The 21,318-nt window shown below is 44.0% G+C and overlaps 1 protein-coding gene across 1 annotated transcript in view; it reads left to right on the top strand.

Annotated features, from left to right (window-relative positions):
* Window positions 1–21,318, top strand: part of LOC142201847 (uncharacterized) — a 174,408-nt gene that overhangs the window by 106,607 nt on the left and 46,483 nt on the right. The window contains 1 exon segment of the mRNA XM_075272271.1: window positions 18,640–19,833. Coding sequence (XP_075128372.1) covers window positions 18,640–19,833 — 1,194 coding nt within the window.

Here is a 21,318-nt window from a genome sequence, read left to right on the forward strand (position 1 = left end):
TGTAAACTAGACCTCTTAAGGTATTCATTGAGGGGTATAGTGAGTATTTTGACCAATAGGTTTTGAAAAAATCTGTGTCAAACAAAAAATTTTCATATTTTTTACACAAAAGTGTCATTTTATAGGCAGCTTTTTTGCACATAACACATGAAAATGAAGAAAAACACCCCAAAATAGATGATCCCATTTCTCCTGTGTTAAAAAATGTTCACTTTGTGGCCTTAATCCTATGTACGGACGCACGGTAGGGCCCAAAAAGATGGGAGCACCAACTGGATTTCAAGACACAAATTTTGCTTGCAGATATTTTAGGCCGATTGCACATTCAAACAAGATTTGAGTTACCGAAACAATTGAAAACCCCCATAAATGACCCATTTTATAAACTAGACCCCTTAAGGTATTCATTGAGGGGTATAGTGAGTATTTTGACCCTATAGCCGTTTCACAGATTTTACTAACCTTGGGATGTGTAGGTTAAAAATTACTAAAATGTCCCTTTATCTCCAAAGTTTTAATTTTCACAAGGGGTTAAAGGAGAAAATGCCCCCCAAAGTTTGTTACACAATTTCTCATGAACACGGCAATACCCCATATGTGGTTGTAATCTGCTGTGTGGGGACATGGGGGGGCTCAGAATGGAAAGAGCGCTATTTGGGTTTTGGAGGGCAGATGTTGCTGGAATAGTTTTCAGGTGCCAGGTCGCATTTCCACAGCCCCTAAAGTATCAATACAGTGGAAACCCCTCAAAAATAACCCCATTTTAAAAACTACACCCATCATGGAATGTATCAAGGGGTACTATCAGTTTGAGCCTAAAAATGCTTCCCAAAAATTAATGTACAAAATGAAAATTTAAATTTTGAAAGAAATCTGCCATTTCGGGGCCCAATACGTTGCACCCACTTTGTGTTGTCAGAGACCTGCACTCCTAAAACTATTAAGTGGGCCATCCCGAGGGGCAAAAAATTATATATGTTGGTTTAAACTGCTGCTTGGGCACACAGCAGGGCTCAGAAGGGAAGGCGCATTGCGCTTTTTAGTTTTTGGGGTACAGATTTAGAGGGACTTTCTGGGCGTCATGTTGTTGACAGTAAACTGGAATTCCCCTATAAGTGACCCCATTTTGTAGGGGCAATTTTAGAGTCTCTGCAAATATGACATGGTGTCCAAAAACCAACAATCTACATCTGCACTCCAAAAGCCACATAGCGCTCCTTCACATCTGCGACCTGCTGTGTACCCAAATGGTGGTGTATGCCCCCATGTATGACACTAGTGTACCCCGGATAACGTTCTTAATGCCATATGTGGGTAGTAATGGCTGTTTGGGCACAGCCAGACACAGAAGGGAAGGAGCGCTGTTTTGGTTTTTAGCACACAGTTTGGTTTTTGGAAGTCACTTTTGCCAATAAAGTGGAATCTGCAGACATGTCACCGCATTTTGGACACTAGCCCACTGATGGGATTTATCAGGTGGCTAGCGAGCATTTTTAACCCTTGAGTGTTGCATTTATTTAGTTTCCAGAAATGAATGCGCAGCTGAAAAGTTAAAAATGAAATTTTTCCAGAGATTCACCATTTCAGTGCCCAATATGTTGTGCCCATCTTATGTCAGCAGAGACACTCCAAAAACTGGTAAGCAGGTATCCCAGGCACAACAGCTTTTAGAGCCTTCATCTCTGATACAAGTCGAGCTCAACATATTACACACTGAAATGACGGATTCCTGGAAAAATTGCCATTTTCACCTCTCACAATCAGCTGCGTATTCATTTATGTATAATAAGTTATAGCAACACTTGGGTAGGGCCGCACCTCTAATGAGGCAATGTGAGGCAGCCACGGGACTTTTTTTGTTTTACCTAAACAGTATTAAAGTTAAAGGACCTTTGATGATGTCAGTGATGATGTCATTAAAGGTCCTTTTGAAAGTCTGAATCTATCCAGGGTCTGCATTAGGAGGGGCCGAAAGAGGAGAAAACAGAATCCAGACGCGATCGCAGGTGAGCCTCCATTAGTGATAAATATTTCTTCACACACATTGACTTCGGCACAAATGTCCCTTCTAGGGAAGGGCCTATCATTTTGTCCCTCACAGCCACTAGATACTTTTACATTGGAGGACGATTTATTTCGGTTCTTCAGGCAACTTCGCTTAAAGGTACAGTTTAAAGACTGTCCCCCTAGCAATATCAATAACCAGAATACAGTTCCCATTTTTTCGATCTCCAACTTGGGCCTTAGGAACAAGAGCCTATACCTCCCCCCCAAAAACAACCCACCTATAGAGACATACGTATCTCTGGTAGAAAGGGATGTACAAAACTTGCTACACGAGATATCCCTCGGCAAGTATAAATATCACTCCAATATTTCCCATGAAGAACGAGCGGCCCTGAAAGAATTACAAAGCAATAAGAATATAATTGTAAAACCAGCAGATAAAGGGGGTGCCCTTGTTGTCATGGACAAAACGGACTATATAGATGAGATCAAACGCCAACTACAAGATTCAGACACATATCGTGTCCTATCTCAGAACCCCACTTCGCAGGTAACGAACCTAATAGAGACCAAACTACGTTACTACCAACAGAAAAATGTTATTGACAACAAAACGGTAGAATTCCTCACTAATCATCATCCAATCACCCCAGTTTTTTATATTCTTCCAAAAGTGCATAAAAGCTTACACAAACCACCAGGTCGCCCTATCGTAGCCAGTACAGATTCCATTTTAGCTCCTTTATCCAAGTTGTTGGAACATATTCTCACACCCCTTGTACGCAACACTAACTCCTTTCTCTTGGACACTTCTCATTTTCTAGATTCGCTTAGGGCAGTCATACCATGCCCAACTGAGTCCATCTTAGTCACGTGGGATGTCACTAGTCTATACACCTCGATACAACATGAGAAGGGCTTAGCAGCTACTAAAGAATTTCTCATAGACAACGGGGTGACTGGTGATCAATTAGATTTCTGCATGGATTTATTACACATTATACTCCATAACAATTTTTTCTTGTTTGGGGATGACTTGTACTTACAGATTCGTGGCACAGCTATGGGGTCCAATGTTGCACCACCATATGCCAATATCTACATGCATATTTTCGAACAAAAATATATTTACCCCAACATATTGTTCTGCCAACACGCCATTTATTGGCGCAGATACATCGATGACATATTTTGTATCTGGAATGGCCCCATTGATACTTTGTTTACTTTTCATGAGTTCATTAATAGTATATATCCTGAGCTACAATTTACCATACATCATGACCTCAATAAACTTAATTTCTTGGATACCTGGGTCATTAAAGATAACACCGGCACTCTCAATTTTGATTTATATACCAAACCCACTGACAGAAATAGCCTTCTCACATACAGCAGTAATCATCCACCGAACACAAAGAAATCGCTTCCAATCTCACAGTTTAAACGAGTAGAACGCATAGTGTCTGACCAACTGACCCGACAACAGAGACTGAATGAAATGTCCCGCCGTTTTTTACATAGGGGTTATCCACACAAACTACTTCAGGAAGCCCGAAGGCATGAATCTCTTCCAGTTAGCGCACCAGGGAGTAGGGCACATAATAGAATCCCCTTTATACAGAAGTTCCACCCCCTTTCTAACAAATTATACAACATCATACGGAAGCATTGGCCGCTTCTACATCGGGCTCATCCTAGTATTGAGGAGTTCAAAAACCCCCCGATGGCATGCTACAAACGTGAGAAAAATCTCAGGGACTCACTCGTTAATGCGGACATTGGCAGCACTAGGGTAGTTCCTAGACAGACCTTTTTGGCTACCCAAAGAAGGGGCACATACCCGTGCCTTCATTGTACCCAGTGTTCGGCAGTTATCAGAAGCGATCACTTTCTACATCCACACACGGGACGTCGTTTTCCGATTAAGGATTATTTTACATGCGACTCATCCTTTGTCATTTACCTTATTAAGTGCCCGTGCGGACTGTTATATGTTGGGGAAACCACCCAACATATTCGGGACCGGATATCAAAGCACAAGTCCACTATAAGAAATCATATCGATACACTCCCCATTCCAGCGCATTTCAGTCGAGCGAAACACAATGTTTCGCAACTGCGCTTTCAGATAATTGAACATGTTGAACATCCAAGACGGGGCGGCAATCGGATTGCTCGCCTTAAACAGAGAGAGTCCTACTGGATCCACATGTTGGATACGATTGATCCCAGGGGCCTTAACAGAGCTTACGACCGGACCTTTACTTTTTAAGGCACAATAATCTACATTGATTACAACGGTTCACCACTCCATGGCGTGTCATGGATCAAAAGAAGATTGTTATACCCTCTTGCAACTTCTGTTTTTTTACTTGCTCCATATCAATGCTCTGCTTATTTATGTTTTAACCCATCTTATTTACAGGGTACTGATGTCCAGTTAACCATATTTTCCCTCAAGGATACAGAATAGTAGTAATATGATATTTACATTTTCTAATATATTCCTTTTATCTTTTTTTCACAGACCAAATGAGACATCCCCCACCAGAGATGGTATAGTATAGATATATCTTAGCATAAGCTAGCTCCCCCCCCCCCCCGTTTGTCATGTAAATGTTATTATGTATGTCCTTTGTATATTTGTTTTAAGTTTACATCTCATTTTTTGCATTCCCCCTTTTGTTTTCCTTCCTTATTTTTGCTTTCTCCTTTTACTCCATCCCTCCCCCCACATTAGCTTTTCTCACACTACACTTAGTCACTGTCCACATTCTTTCCTTTGGTTCTTATCTCAGGTTGTTCCCTCCTCCCTTCCCCTTCTCCCCTCTCTTTCTTTCATTTATTCTCCCCTTTATCTATGTGTGTGTTCCACAGTGGAATGCACACATCAGCCTCTGACAGCTTGTATACATGAGTCCCCCTTTGACAACAATAACAAAGGATTAAGTCCCGCCCTTCCTATTTCCGGTCGAAGATCTCTTTCCGGTTTTGAGAGTTTGCCATGTCTAGCAGGGGTATAGGCATACTGTTTCGTGGTTACGACGAGCCTGCTGCAGAACCTCATTTGCTAAATGCTATACAGTATATATATTCATTTGCCGAATGCTATATATATGTATAGCATTCGGCAAATGAACACTGATTCTGCAGCAGGCACGTCCTTGCTACGGGCAGGTAAGAGTTTTTCTCATTGGAATGAATAGTCCGATGTTAGACTCCGCCTCCTCAGACGAGCCTCTGGCAGAACCAGCGTTGATTGGCCAAATCACTGGCAACTGGCCAATCAACGCTGGTCTATTCATTTCAATGAGAAAAAGTCAACTGGTAACAGCATACTTACCTGCTCGTAGCAAGGACGAGCCTGCTACACAATCAGCCTTCATTTGCCGAATGCTATACACTGTATAGCATTCAGAAAATGAGGTTCTGCAGCAGGCTCGTCGTAACCCGAGGACCATACCCTGAAGTACATACCCAGCCCTGGTTAATTCACTAAGGAACAGGAAGTCTTCTTGCCGCCCTTCCATTGCGCATGTGCCAACCGGAAGTTCACAGGGGGACTCATGTATTGTGGCCACAGCTGATGGGATCTGCTGATGTGTTCCACAGTGGAATGCACCAGCAGTATCTGCAGGCGCCTGCCTTACGTCATCCAGCTTCCTGCCATCCCCCATCATTTATGACAGCAGAGCACATGCTGTTTTCCCGGGCTTCTTTCAAGCAGCTGACTCCGCCCCCCGCATATCCCTGCCTCCTCTTCACTATATATACAGCTACTGAGCTGCTACTACCTATGCCTGGGACGCATCCTACATGCCTTGTATTCACACTATAGGTAAGTCAGTTGGCCTATTTTTTTTTTGCCTCTTTACCTTTACCTTCTTGTTTTTTCTGCAACTGTTTATCCACCATCCTGCCTACTATATCTCCCCTTTTACCTATTTCTCTACATGCTTGGCCCAAAATTAACCCCTGCTTTACACTTGGTTGCCTCTGCTCCACATGAGTGATTTGGACATAAACCTCAGTGACTTCATATCTACTTTATTGCCTGTCATGCTGCTTTCTGTTTTAATTCACCTTATCAGCTTCATCTGTGCATTTATTTTTGGATTTTTTTATTATTTTTTTATATTTCATACAGACTGTATTATTGTTTCCATGACTTTGACTCGGTACATATTTGTTTTATGTTTTCCACTATTGTTGTGCATTATCACTATATCTCCTATGATGAATAGTTTTGGTAATAGATACCTTTTGCTTGTTACAGATCAGTTCAGATGAAGGTCTACACGACCGAAACGTCAACTATTGTGATCTATTAGTCTTTTTCATATTACTGCGACCCCTATGTCCAAAGGCACAACAAATGATGTACACGGTGTTGTAAATAAATTTATTTCCCTTTTTGGCAACAAAACCTGTGTGTGCGACAACATTTTTTGATTAATCTGATTGTGGGGTCGAAGGACCCTTTGACGTCTGCACCACACTTTCTAAATTTGTGAGTATGCGGCACCATTGCCTTTTTTTCATGCATTAGGAGGAGGGGCGGGGGCAAACAGTAGAGCAGATAGGTAGATAGGTATATGTGTAAGTATATACAACTATTTATCTCCTCTAGCGTCTCTCATCACCATTTCTTGCGTGCTTTCTTTGTCTATCCACAATAAAACGGCACTCGAGCATGTGCAGTAGCGCTCAGAAGTGAGTGTTCCTGCGCATGCCCGAGATTTCAATGTACAGGAGTGAGATGAGAGACGCTGGAGGCGGTTACAGGGGGAGAGGAGGAGGAATTTTTGGCGCGCAAGCTAAAGAGGGGCCGGTTTCGAGGTATGACGCAGGGTGGTGCAAGGTGGCTAGGAGGAACGCCCAGGGTGCACAGACAGGCTCATTTACATATGGGTTTTACTGGGAGGGGGGGGGTCTTTAAAAAAAGAGTAGCAGCGTCCCTCTGCAACCACTATTATGCTCCACAGCGGCTATGGAGCATAATAGAGTTGGGTGGGCAACTGTGGGGCATAATAGAGGTTTCAGGGGGCCGCTGTGGGACATAATATATATAGATGCACACCTTCCCCCCCGCTACCTGATGTAGACAATCAAAAGAAAAACCTAATCATGCCGCCCCCCGCTGTCTTTTGATCGCCCGCCTAGGTGAGCAGAGGGGCTAGGTTCACCACTGGTCTGATGCGATGTTTTTCAAACAGTCTCAAAGTTATTGCCATATAGAGTGACACATGTTAGTTTTGAGAAATGAGGCCTGGTCCTTAATGCACTTTTGGGCTCAGTCTTGAAGGGGTTAATGTTATTTAACATTCTGATTATGGCCGAGCTCTAATTTGTTTATTATATAACGGACCGAGGTTATTTTTATCCTGGGATACCTATAATGCCAACTCAGTTACATTCGGATGTCACTTCTTGGGACTGATTTTCCTGTAATTTTTTTTATATTACAATATTTTACCGATCTAATGGAATAAAGTCTATTATATCTATGTCTCATATCATGTACTCACAGGTCCCCCTCTCAAGTCTCATATAATACACCCCCAGATCCCCTCTTAGTTTTTATATAATACACCCCAGGTCCCCCTCTCAAGACTCATATACAGTGTTGGCCAAAAGTATTGGCCCCCCTGCAGTTCTGTCAGATAATCCTCGGTGTCCCCAGATAATGATTACAAGCACAAACTCTTTGGTAATATCTTCATTTATTTTGCTTGCAATGAAAAAACACAAAAGAGAATGAAAAAAAAGTCAAATCATTGATCATTTTACACAAAACTCCAAAACTGGTGCGGACAGAAGTATTGGCGTCCTCAGCCTAATACTTGGTAGCACAACCTTTAGACAAAATAACTGCGCACAACCGCTTCCGCTAACCAGCAATGAGTTTCTTGCAAGGCTCTGCTGGAATTTTAGACCATTCTTCTTTGGCAAACTGCTCCAGGTCCCCCCTGAGATGTGAAGGGAGCCTTCTCCAAACTGCCACCAAGAGATCTCTCCTCCTCCACAGGTGTTCTATGGAATTCAGGGCTGGACTCATTGCTGCCACTTTACAAGTCTCCAGGGCTTTCTCTCACCACCATTTTCTATTGCTGACCTGAAGTGTGTTTTGGGTCACTGTCCTGCTGGAAGAGCCCTGACCTCTGAGGGAGACCCAGCTTTCTCACACTGGGCCCTACATGATGCTGCACAATGTGTTGGTCGTCTTCAGACTTCATAATGCCATGCACACGGTCAAGCAGTCCAGTGCCAGAGGCAGCAAAGCAACCCCAAACCATCAGGGACCTCCGTCATGTCTGACTGTAGGGGGCGTGTTCTTTTCTTTGAAGGCCTCTTTTTCCCTGTAAACTCTATGTTGAGGCCTTTTCCTACTTTTGTCTCATCTGACCAGAGAACATTCTTCCAGAACGGTTTTGGCTTTCTCAGGTAAGTTTTGGCAAACTCCAGCCTGGCTTCTGTCTGTGGGTAAGAAGTGGGGTCTTCCTGGGTCTCCTACCATACAGTCCCTTCTCATTCAGATGCTGACGGATAGTACGGGGTGACACTGTTGTACCCTCGGACTGCAGAGCAGCTTGAACTTGTTTGGATGTTAGTCGAGGTTCTTTATCCACCATCCGCACAATCTTGCGTTGAAATCTCTTGTCAACTTTTCTTTTCCATCCACATCTAGGGAGGTTAGACAGTGCCATGGGCTTTAAACTTCTTGATAACATTGTGCACGGTTGACACAGGAACATTCAGGTCTTTGGAGATGGACTTGTAGCCTTGAGATTGCTCATGCTTCCTCACAATTTTGCTTTTCAAGTCCTCAGACAGTTCTTTGGTCTTCTTTCTTTTCTCCATGCTCAATGTGGTGCACACAAGGACACAGGACAGAGGTGGAGTCAACTTTAATCCATTTCAACTGGCTGCAAGCGTGATTTAGTTATTGGCACCACCTGTTAGGTGCCTCAGGTAAGTAACAGGTGCTGTTAATTACCCAAATTAGAGAAGCATCACATGATTTTTCAAACAGTGCCAATACTTTTGTCCACCCCTTTTTTATGTTTGGTGTGGAATTATATCCAATTTGGCTTTTTGACAATTCTTTTTCTGGTTTTCCATTGAAGACAAATTAAATGAAGATAATACCAAAGAATTTGTGCTTGCAATCATTATCTGGAAGAACATGAGTATTATCTGACAGAATTGCAGGGGTGCCAATACTTTTGGCCAACACTGTAATATACCCCCAGGTCCCCCTCTTAGTTCTCATATAATACACCCCCAGGTCCCCTCCCAGGTCTCATATAATACACCTCCAGATCTCCTCTCAGTTCTCATATAATACACCCCCAGATCCCCTCTCAGGTCTCATATAATACACCCCCAGATCCCCTCTCAGGTCTCATATAATACACCCCCAGGTCCCCTCTCCGGTCTCATATAATACACCTCCAGATCCCCTCTTGCTCACACATTTTCACCTCTCCTCAGTCTAGTACCCGCACTATCTTGCTACGAAGCCGTGTTGTTGTAACACCTGAGAGAATGTGGCTTGGCATTGTCCTGCTGAAATAAGCAAGGACATCCCTGGAAAAGATATGGCTTCCACTTTTCATAGTAGAGCGACATGGTCAAGTCCCAACTTCCTTGGAATTGGGGTTGTACTAACATACATGCAATGGGCAGAAGATAAATGCTGATAATGGTTCCTTAGCCTTTAATCACAGGTGCAAAGAAAACACCAGAAAATGTTACTTCAGCTTCGGGTTGAGCGTATAGCGCATGCGCAAGATTTCATTAACTCATTTACTTGAGAAAGGAGCCTAGAGTTCCGAAACGTTGTAATCTGTCATCATTATTAGTTAGCCATTAAAAAGGTATCAACTACTGAAGACTATCAAGTTTTTTTTGTTTTTTTTTTATCATTTCTATTCAGCATGCTAGTTGGTATACATCCATTTTGTAGACATGAGAAAGGAGTTGAGCTCCATAATGCGTGATGTTATTTGGCTTTTAAAGAACTGGTTTATTGCATCTCCACGGTGTGACTAGCACTGGTTCTATTGGGTCCATTCCGGTCTTCTCCGCTCTTTGGATCATGTCCTTCCTTCCTGCATTTGTGACATCCTTTGCTGACGGAGAAGCCTAGCAGCTGCCATTTATTGGTTATGTCTTCTGTGGATGTTGTGACTCCATCCCAACCACAAAAGGTGACAACCACTTGTTAGATACAACTATCCATTCTTTCTTTAACAGTAATACACAGGGCGTAACTCTGCACCCTCTGTCACACTCTCCGAGACTCTTCGTATTCTTGAAATTTTTAGACAATTTACGTTTGACAAGTGGTGTAAATACCAGGGTAGCAGCAGCCCAGGACATTAAGGGTCAGGTGGGCCCCTGATAGTTTTTGCGGAAGTGGAGACGGCTGTGAGCAGGAGCAAGGATCGATAAGTAAGGCCGCTGGCCCACGATCTGGTCTTGTCTGTATAAGGGTCTATCGTAAAGTACGTTATGTCTGCCATTTTACTGTACATACGCACTTTCATTTAATGCTGTACTCGTCTTGACCAATCACAGGCAACAGGGCGGGGCTTATGGAAAGGGTTTATATTCTCTAGCAGCTGTAGTAAATTTAGTCCAGTGGATGAGAAGTCCAGTGTTCAGAGATCCAGAGGACTAGCAGATCAGGTCCTGTTACAGAGAGCAGCATTCTAGCATCAGCCACATTATTCCAAGGTACAACGGGAGGCTGCCCCGGAGTTAATGAGAGAACTTTGGGGATTCCCGAGAGACATTGGTGTCCATGTCATGAGGAGCTACAGGGGTACCATACAAGGAGTGTTCCCTATCAGGACTCATAACCCCGCTACAGTCCCCTATCTGCTGAGTTAGGGAGTGGTACGCGTGGAGGAGAGGAGAACAGTACGTCAAGTACTACAGTGTCTATAATGCCGTGTCTTGGACATTGTGTATGGAACTGTATGTTGTGATTCATTTTGCAAAACTGCTGGAGCATCTGTTGGTGTTGTTCAATAAGTTATTTGGTTTACCCTACAACTGCTCGACTCCTGCATCACCATCAGGGCATCTCCTGAACAACATCCACATGGCTCAGTATTGAGAGCTCCCCTCTCCTACAAGGAGTGCCAGGGGTAGACAAGATCTGCAGGACCCCCTTTTCTGCACAGCCTTGTGGAGGATTTGGGGGGTGTGATTAGCGCACCAGGCCTAGTAGATCCACACTCTCTGATCTCCTCCGCCTGGTTGTTGCATATCAACAGTGATGAGAGACAAAACCAGCAGGGAGTGCGCCGGAGCACGGTAGAGATAAGTAACATTGTTTTTTATGTTTGTATCCTCCCCTGGGTCTCCGATCATTATACTCTGGGGTCTGAAAAGACCCCAGAGTATAATAATTGTTCATGAGTAGTCCACAGTTGTTCAAAATACTGTGTGCAGAGGCCACTATGGGGCATAATAGTGTGTGCAGGGGCCACTATGGATCGTAATAGTGTGTGCAGGGCTCAGGAGTGAACCTAGCTTTTTTGCCGCCTGAGGCGGACAACAGAAAGACGCCCCACCCCCACCCCTGGCGAGGTGGAGCGGACGGGGCGGCGTTAGCAGGCAGAGAGCAGGCAGGGAGAGGAACTGCTCTCTGCTAAGCGTGAGGGGAGGCCGCTGGAGCAGCACTGCGTCCACAGGGCCTCCCCAATCCACCGCTCACCTCCCGTGCCGGGTTGCCAAGACGGTGACGCTAAGCCAGTCCAGGACAGCTTGACTGGCTTAGGTCAGCAAAAATGCCTCCCCCCGGGGCCCTGGCATAGTGCCGCCTGAAGCGGTCACCTCAGGTCGCCTCATGAGAGGTGCGGCGCTGGCAGGGGTCACTATGGGGCATAATAGTGTGTGCAGGGGTCACTATGGGACATAATACTGTGTGCAGGGGCCACTATGCAGCATAATAGTGTGTGCAGGGGCTACTATGGGGCATAATACTGTGTTCAGGGGCCACTATGGGGCATAATACTGTGTGCAGGGGCCACTATGGGACATAATACTGTGTGCAGGAGCCACTATGGGACATAATAGTGTGTTCAGAGGTCACTTTGTGGTACAATACTGTGTGCAGGGGCCACTATGGGGTATAATACTGTGTGCAGGGGACACTATGGGACATAATACTGTGTGCAGGGGCCACTATGGGATATAATACTGTGTGCAGGGGCCACTATGGGACATAATACTGTGTGCAGGAGCCACTATGGGACATAATAGTGTGTTCAGAGGTCACTTTGTGGTACAATACTGTGTGCAGGGGCCACTATGGGGTATAATACTGTGTGCAGGGGACACTATGGGACATAATACTGTGTGCAGGGGCCACTATGGGACATAATACTGTGTGCAGGGGCCACTATGGGACATAATAGTGTGTTCAGAGGTCACTTTGTGGTATAATACTGTGTGCAGGGGCCACTATGGGACATAATACAGTGTGCAGGGGCCACTATGGGGCATAATACTGTGTGCAGGGGTCAATATGGGGTATAATAGTGTGTGCGGGGGTTGGGTTGGTTCCCTATGTCAAATGTTAATCTTGAGGCCCAGCTATTCCTAGTCATGCTACTGTGTTTGAGAAAATACATTATTGAGCAAAATGCACCAGAAAACTGTCTAACATACCGTGTGCTTCATTTATCAAGTGTTTAGGCTGTGACCCCGTGTAACAAACCACAGCAGATAAGCCGTTTCTCCAGCAGCGCTTCTCACCGTTTTCCTCTGCGGACTTTCTGCTTCCATTGCACCGATCAGGAAACCGCCGGCGTTTCCGTAGGTATAAATGACAGGCTGCAAATTCCAAAACCACAATAGTTCTGGAAATCTCAGCATGCTTGCTAGGATTCTGTCCACTATAGTGACAGTAAAACACTGCATTATTTTACGGCATTTATGCCCCTCCAAGGCTAAAATCCCACATTGCGAAAACACAGCTTTCCCCCCCTCCCCCTATCAGTATGTCTTTGTAGAATGGAAAGAAAATCACGCAAACACGAGAAGAACATACAAACTCCATGCAGATGTTGTTCTTGGTGGGATTTGAACCCAGGACTCCAGCGCTGCAAGGCTATAGTGCTAACCACTGAGCCACCATGTTGCCCCTAAATACAGCTTTTTTTTGTTGCAGATATTGCTGCGGTTTTTTGAGACAAATTCAAAAGCGGATTTGACAGATGGAAAACATCTACGAGCCTCCTGTATATTCTCTATTTCTATTCACTCCTGACTGCGGGGCCTCAGCCTAAAACACAACATCTTACACACTTGGCCAGCTTGTGTGGAGGAGGGGTGTGGGCTAAATTTGCACCTTCTAAAATGTAGACACTTTTAGTCAATCTGCTCCATTCTTTTCAACTGTATCAGTGTCTAGTGTGTGTGATATATTTGTGTATCTGTGTATACAAGTCAGTATAAAGTCACTAGATAAGGAGACGGTTCAACAAGTTTCATTACATATACTATAGTCAGAACCTGGAGGAACAAGAAGTATCTGGAGATTCTCATATCATCAAATTAGTGTTAGTAATAGGTCAAAAAATGCACCCATATACCTTTACCAGTGTTTTGAGTGATTTCTGGGTGTCTCTGGGAGCTCCACTACATACACGTCACACACACACAGCTCCACTACATACACGTCACACACAGACAACTCAGCTACATACACGTCACACACAGACAACTCAGCTACATACACGTCACACACACACAGCTCTGCTACATACACGTCACACACACACAGCTCTGCTACATACACGTCACACACAGACAGCTCTGTAGAGAGATCTAATATCTCATCATGTGATTCTGTGATTCTCCCACACAGGTGACATAATCACAGATGCTTTAGCTCACTAGGATTTAGTATCTTCTGCACAGATGAAGTAATAACAGCAGGACCTGATCATGTGACTGTAGACTCCGCCCACACCTATGACATCATCACAGGTCCTGTGAGCAGACGGCTGCTGTACCCGAGGAAGTAAGTGCTCGCTCTCAGCCCTTCTCATTCATTCAGTCACCCTCCTCGTGTCCCCCACACACTATAATGTCCTCCTCGTGTCCCCCACACACTATAATGTCCTCCTCGTGGCCCCCACACACTATAATGTCCTCCTCGAGGCCCCCACACACTATAATGTCCTCCTCGTGGCCCCCACACACACTATAATGTCTTCCTTGTGACCCCCACACACTATAGTATCCTCCTCATGGCCCCCACACACTATAATGTCCTCCTTTTGGCCCCCACACACTATAATATCCTCCTTGTGGCCCCCACACACTATAATGCCCTCCTCGTGGCCCCCACACACTATAATGTCCTCCTTTTGGCCCCCACACACTATAATGTCCTCCTTTTGGCCCCCACACACTATAATATCCTCCTTGTGGCCCCCACACACTATAATGTCCTCCTCGTGGCCCACACACACTATAATGTCTTCCTTGTGGCCCCCATATGCTATAATGTCCTCCTCGTGGCTCCCACACACTATAATGTCCTCCTCGTGGCCCCCACACACTATAATGTCCTCCTTGTGGCCCCCACACACTATAATGCCCTCCTTGTGGCCCCCACACACTATAATGGCCTCCTGGTGGCCCTGTTGGATCCTACAATAGACTTGAGACTGGGAAGAAGATTCACCTTCCAGCAATGACCCTAAACCTTCAGCCCGAGCTCCAGTGAATGGTTTCGATCACAGAATATTCCGCTCTTAGAACGGCCCAGTCACAGTCCAGACCTAAATCCCATTGAGCATCTGTGGCAAGACATGAAAATTGCAGTTCACAGACGCTCCATCCAATCTGGCTGCAAAGAAGAAGAAGGGGCGGAAATCTCATCTCTAGATGTGCAAAGCTGGTAGAGACCGAGCCCAAAAGACTTGTAGCTGGAATTGTAGCCAAAGGCGGCTCTACAAAGTATTGCTATAGGGGGCTGAAGACTTTTACACATCACACTTGTCAGATGTTTATTGGATTACAATGTTGATAACCTTCTATCATTTTATTTCCACTTCACAATTATCTGATACTTTGTGTTATCACTGAAAATCTCAAGAAAATACATTTAAGTTTGTGGTTGTGACAAAATGTGACAAAGGTCAAGGGGTGTGAATACTTTTACAAGCCCCTGTATTGGTGTTAGATCTCTGGATGGAACGTTCTCCGGGACACTCATTCCTCTCATGTCCCTACAGCGGGGCCCATTCTCTACGTCCTCTATACCATCATGTAAGATTCTGCTCATTTCAGTAAGTCACAAACCTACAGATTCCCGTTGGCCACTTTCTCCTCTGCATTAGTCACTTGTTATTGCACGTTGCGTACTAGGCTGTAATACTTCCTCTTCTGTCAGGGTCAGGGAGGACTGTACAGTTAGTTCCAGTGTGCTGGTAATATCAGGGGCCGAGTGTCTTCACCTCTATGGCCAGTAGATTGTAGTCCAGACAGAAATGTGGGAGATCTATCTGTGACAGTTGTGGCTGTTCCAAGAGATCGATGGACGAACCATCACTTGTTGTGACTGAAGCTGCAGGGAAAGTCAGTGTCATCTGTACAAGTGTCAGCTCCGTATCTTTGGACTCTTCCTCACCTTCTTGAGGGTTTCTTCCCCTCCTTAGTGGGTAGCGCGGCTCATTCTACTAGAGCTGCTGGAGCCTCCTGGGCTGTTCGGCATCAGGTTTTGCTTCTTCCAGATCCAATTTGTGTTGTCACACCCCGGGCAGCACTGAACACCCCTCAGCCAGTGCGCTTGAGGCTGGTCAAATACTCCCAACGAGATTCTGTTCAGCCTATCACACACCTTATATACCCACCAAGCCGGCCCACAACAAGTCACTCCCTTCCTGAGCTACACGCTGCCGACGTCAGAAGTAGGAGGTGGTGATAATAATGGGACTCAACTCTTCTATTTATTCCATGGGATTCCGTGTAGTGATTACATTGTCTCATCTTCTCTCCATTCAGGTTCCTACAATATAGAATCCTCTCAGTATCTTCTATATAAGAGAATATTCCTGATTGATCCATCAAGGATGGAAAGAGACAGGAACAAGATGGCGGAAAGTCTATTAAATCTCACCCTAGAGATCATCTACCAGCTTACTGGAGAGGTGAGAGATTCTGATGATGTCATCATGACATCATTCTTATCTATAGTAATAACAGATGATATGACTGGAGAGGTGATGGACTCTGGACATGTATGTAGTGAGATTTATTAATGTGTCTCCCCATAACCAGGATTACACAGTAGTGAAGAAGACCTCTAGTGGGCGCTGTCAGACCCTTGTATTTGATGGATGGAGAGGAACCCTGAGCCCAATCCCGGGACCTCCACCTCATCCCCTGATACAGGAGGAGATCAATGGACAGAAGATCCTAGAACTCACCCACAAGATGCTGGAGCTGCTGACTGGAGAGGTGACACTGCTGGGAATGCTGGGACATTATACAGTAACTGGAGGGGTCGGGGTGATGACTGTATCATTGTGTTGTCAGGTTCCTATAAGGTGTCAGGATGTCGCTGTCTATTTCTCCATGGAGGAGTGGGAGTATTTAGAAGGACACAAGGATCTGTACAAGGAGGTGATGATGGAGGACCAGCAGCCCCTCACATCAGCAGGTAATAGACATGACTATATACACATGGACTTCCATTATTTGTATGTCCAGAATGAATTCAGTCCCTGTCTGTGTTTCCTACAGGTAGATCCAGTAAGAGGACAACACCGGAGAGATGTCCCAGTCCTCTTCTTCCACAGGATGATGATCAGGTAGATGGAGATATTCCCTATGATGTGTAGACGGGCTGTGAAGTCCTTGTGGTCAGTCTTGTTGTATCCAGCAGTATTATATGGTTATATACATGGGCGGTGTCATTGAGCCGCCATCTAATATGTTTATCCGGCTTCTCACAGACCTGCAGCTACTGTCAGGACATCTTTCATCTTCATGCAGATTAATGATCTAGAACATTCTCTGTGACTTCCCCATTTGTCCGGTGACTTTTACATTATTTGTTTCCCAGATTTTCCATCAGGATAAAGATGTGAGCGACATGAATGCTATATCTATGAGAATACAGGAAGAGCCCTATGTGAGTGGTGATGAGGAGTGTGAGGAGGACATTCCTACAGGGACCCGCCCAGGTGAGGAGTCACCACTATATAAAGCACAGAAGGGTCACTGATTCTATTCAGACATTGTTTAGACTATTTGTTGTTCCCCGATTCAGGTAAAATACTAATAATACCTGAATATAAATGTGATACCGCTATAGGGGGTAATAAATGTAGTATAGAATAGAACGGACAGCAGGAATATGGACTTGACATCAATGTGAACGAGGCAAATTTCTTCCTCCCCGGCTGTCAGTCCTCGTGAAGGGAAAGAATTTACCAGAATTATATAGCAGATTATTTCAAGGGGCGGAAAAATAATCCTCCTGCTCGATCTTCAGGCAGATTCCACCTCAGAGCTCTATGGAAATAAATGGGAGGTGGAAAATCCCGCCTGGCCAGTAAGGAATCTGATGGAGATTCGGGGGCTGATTTGGTAAAGTGGAAAAATTCTTCTTCTGAATTCCTGAAGCAGCTTCTACAAATGTCACTGTGTAAACCTCACCTTAGACCCCAATCACACTATGGAATCCGGACTAGAAAATCTGGTCTGTACATCAGTCACATTTCCCAGCCTGAACTCTGTCCACACACCAGGACTCCCTGTATCTTAGTGATCTATGACGCTAGGAGTCCCTGCTTCCTTGTGACTCCACAGACCCTACTACATACTGTATGGGACAGCAGATCCGCGGTGAGTTCAGGCTGGGAAATCCAGCAGATGTGGTTTGGATTCTATTGTGTGTATGGGGTGTAATACAGTAAGATTTATGACATCCTACAGTATTATTCCACATAAGTGGCCATATTTAAGCAGCCATGGATTGTGTTCACCTCTACAGTGACCTAGAGCAGTGGTGGCGTCTCCTGCCCCGCTTCATTACTAGTCACTATCACTGACCTCCGTCTCAGCACAGTGAATACTAATGAAGTAGGCCGCGCTGCCGTCGTTTGCTGCCTGTGCCACTGACTTCACTTCTTTACACGGTCTGAAGCGTCTCAGGCAGCGGCAGCTCAGTGGAGAATATACTTATAAGGTTATGTTATTCAAAAATAGTAATATCAGTCCCCGTCTCTGGTTAGGAACAGATCTCTCACTTCAACTTTCTCTGTTTTCTTGATCCCCTGAGTGCTATTCTTTACATGGAAATCAAAGGAGGTTCGAGAGATTTAACGAGGGGTCCTAATGGACTCCCCCCCCCCTCCCTCTTTATATGTCGGATTGTGTCTCCATATTTACTTTGAATTGTTGTTGTGTTGCTGTTTTGTCGATTGTTTGATTTTATGTAAAGAAAAATTTGTTAATAAAAATGATCTGATTAAAAAAATAGTAACATCAGTTTTCTTCTTGTCAGATGACTGTACCAGGAGCTCAGAGGGACATCTGATATCTACAGATAATAAAGGAGAGGATCATGGTATCACACAAGATCCATATGAAGAACATGCTATTACCCCAGATATACCCTCAGCCCTTCAGGAGCAAGATCTTTCTTCTAATTCATTTCAGTCTGTAAAGCTAAATAAAACATGCAGAAAGGCTGCTATACATCAGAGAATTCACACAGGAGAAAAGCCATATTCATGCCCAGAATGTGGGAAATGTTTTGCTAAGAAATCATATCTTGTTGAACATCAAAAGATTCACACAGGAGAAAAGCCGTATTCATGCTCAGAATGTGGGAAATGTTTTATTCGGAAATCATATCTTGTTGAACATCAGAGAATTCACACAGGAGAGAAGCCATATTCATGCCCAGAATGTGTGAAATGTTTTGCTCAGAAATCAGATCTTGTTAAACATCAGAGAATTCATACAGGAGAGAAGCCATATTCATGCTCAGAATGTGGGATATGCTTTTCTTATAAATTACGTCTTTTTAGACATCAGAGAATTCACACAGGAGAGAAGCGATATTCATGCCCAGAATGTGTGAAATGTTTTGCTCAGAAATCAGATCTTGTTAAACATCAGAGAAGCCATACAGGAGAGAAGTCATATTCATGCTCAGAATGTGGAAAATGCTTTGCTTATAAATCACGTTTTGTTAGACATCAGATACTTCACACAGGAGAGAAGCCATATTCATGTCCAGAATGTGGGAAATGTTTTATTCAGAAATCAGATCTTGTTGAACATAAAAAGTTTCACACAGGGGAGAAGCCATATTTATGCCCAGAATGTGGAAAATATTTTGCTAAGAAACCATATCTTGTTAAACATCAAAAGATTCACACAGGAGAAAAGCCATATTCATGCCCAGAATGTGGGAAATGTTTTATTCGGAAATCATATCTTGTTGAACATCAAAACATTCACAAAGTAGAGAAGCCATATTCATGTCCAGAATGTGGGAAATGTTTTATTCGGAAATCATATCTTGTTGATCATCAAAAGATTCACACAGGGGAGAAGCCATATTCATGCCCAGAATGTGGAAAATATTTTGCTAAGAAACCATATCTTGTTGAACATCAAAAGATTCACACAGGAGAAAAGCCGTATTCATGCCCAGAATGTGGAAAATGTTTTATTCGGAAATCATATCTTGTTGAACATCAGAGAATTCACACAGGGGAGAAGCCATATTCATGCCCAGAATGTGGAAAATATTTTGCTAAGAAACCATATCTTGTTAAACATCAAAAGATTCACACAGGAGAAAAGCCAGATTCATGCCCAGAATGAGGAAAATGTTTTATTCGGAAATCATATCTTGTTGAGCATCAGAGAATTCATACAGGAGAGGGGGGGATCGTAAGTGGATTCTCAACCTGAATTCATTGACCCATCTATGTATTAACAAGGAACTTACACTCATAGTTTTTTTTTTTTTTAGGTTAAATTATTTATTTAACCCCTTCCCGCTAACAAAATTTTTTGATCTTTGTTTTAACTCCCCTCCTTCCAAACCCCATAAATTTTTTATTTTTCGACTCTCAGAGCCACATGAGGTCTTAATGTTTGCGGGACATGATGCCGCCATTAATAATTCTCTACAATGTACTGGGAAGCTGGGAAACATTGTTTGAATGGGGCGGGATTTGAAGAAAAAGTGCATTTGTGCGACTTTTTTATGGACTTCGTTTTTACGGCGTTCACTGTGCAGCCAAAATGACGTCTCCTGTATTCTGTGTCTCTACAGTTCTGGGGATACCTAATTTATATGGTTTTATTTACATTTTAATCCCTTAATAAAAATCCAAAACTGTGCCAATTTTTTATTTTTCTAAAAGTCGCCATCTTCAGAAACAACCTCTTCACACATCTTCTTCCGGCACTGGGAGTCAAACTTCTAGGTCTCAGGCAGAGCTGACTGAATATGCACACAGGCCACAAGAAAATGGCTGCGTACTTATTGTGTACGCAGCCATTTTTCTTGTAGCTGTGGGCATGTTCAGTCGGCTCTGCCCGAGCCTTATAAATTTGTCTCCCAGGGCCGGAAAAAGGCCTAGAAGTTTGCCCCTCAGTTCCCGGAAGAAGACGTTTGAAGAGGCCGTTCCTGAAGAAGATGGAGGCGGTGCTGGAGAGTTCTTTTGCAGCATTGAGGAAGCCCCCAGTTCTGTTTGAGCGCTGTGGACCGCCCCCAGTGCTGCGAGAGAACTCATTTGCATACCGATGAAAACTGGGATTTCTACCAAACGGCGGTGCAGAGAAGACATCTAAAGGTAGTTGAAGAATAGCCTTTCTTAAGGCTATTCCTATGTGCTAACGAGAAAAATTCAATTTTAGTGGTAGAATCCCTTTAAGGCCAATCTCTAATTTTTTGCCATTACACAATGGACTGAGGTTATTTCTATCTGAGATACCTATAATGGCAACTCAGTTACATTCCGCTGTCGCTTTATGGGAATTATTTTTCAGTAGTTTTTCTTTTCTATTAGGAACTCATATATACTGATGTAAGGGAATAATGTCTATTATATCTCATATCGTGCACCCTAATGTCCCCCCTCTTACTTCTCATCTAATATACCTCCAGGTCCGCTCTTGCTCACACATTTTCTCCTCTCCTTCTCAGTGTCCGCTCTCAGCAACATCCTCTTTTTCTAGAACACCACAGTATAATGTGTCCATTTATAGCCCTCATACACTACAATATCTTCCTTGTGGCCCCCC

Source organism: Leptodactylus fuscus, chromosome 1 (genome assembly GCF_031893055.1).
Source record: "Leptodactylus fuscus isolate aLepFus1 chromosome 1, aLepFus1.hap2, whole genome shotgun sequence".
In the NCBI taxonomy this organism is placed as follows: Eukaryota; Metazoa; Chordata; class Amphibia; order Anura; family Leptodactylidae; genus Leptodactylus; species Leptodactylus fuscus.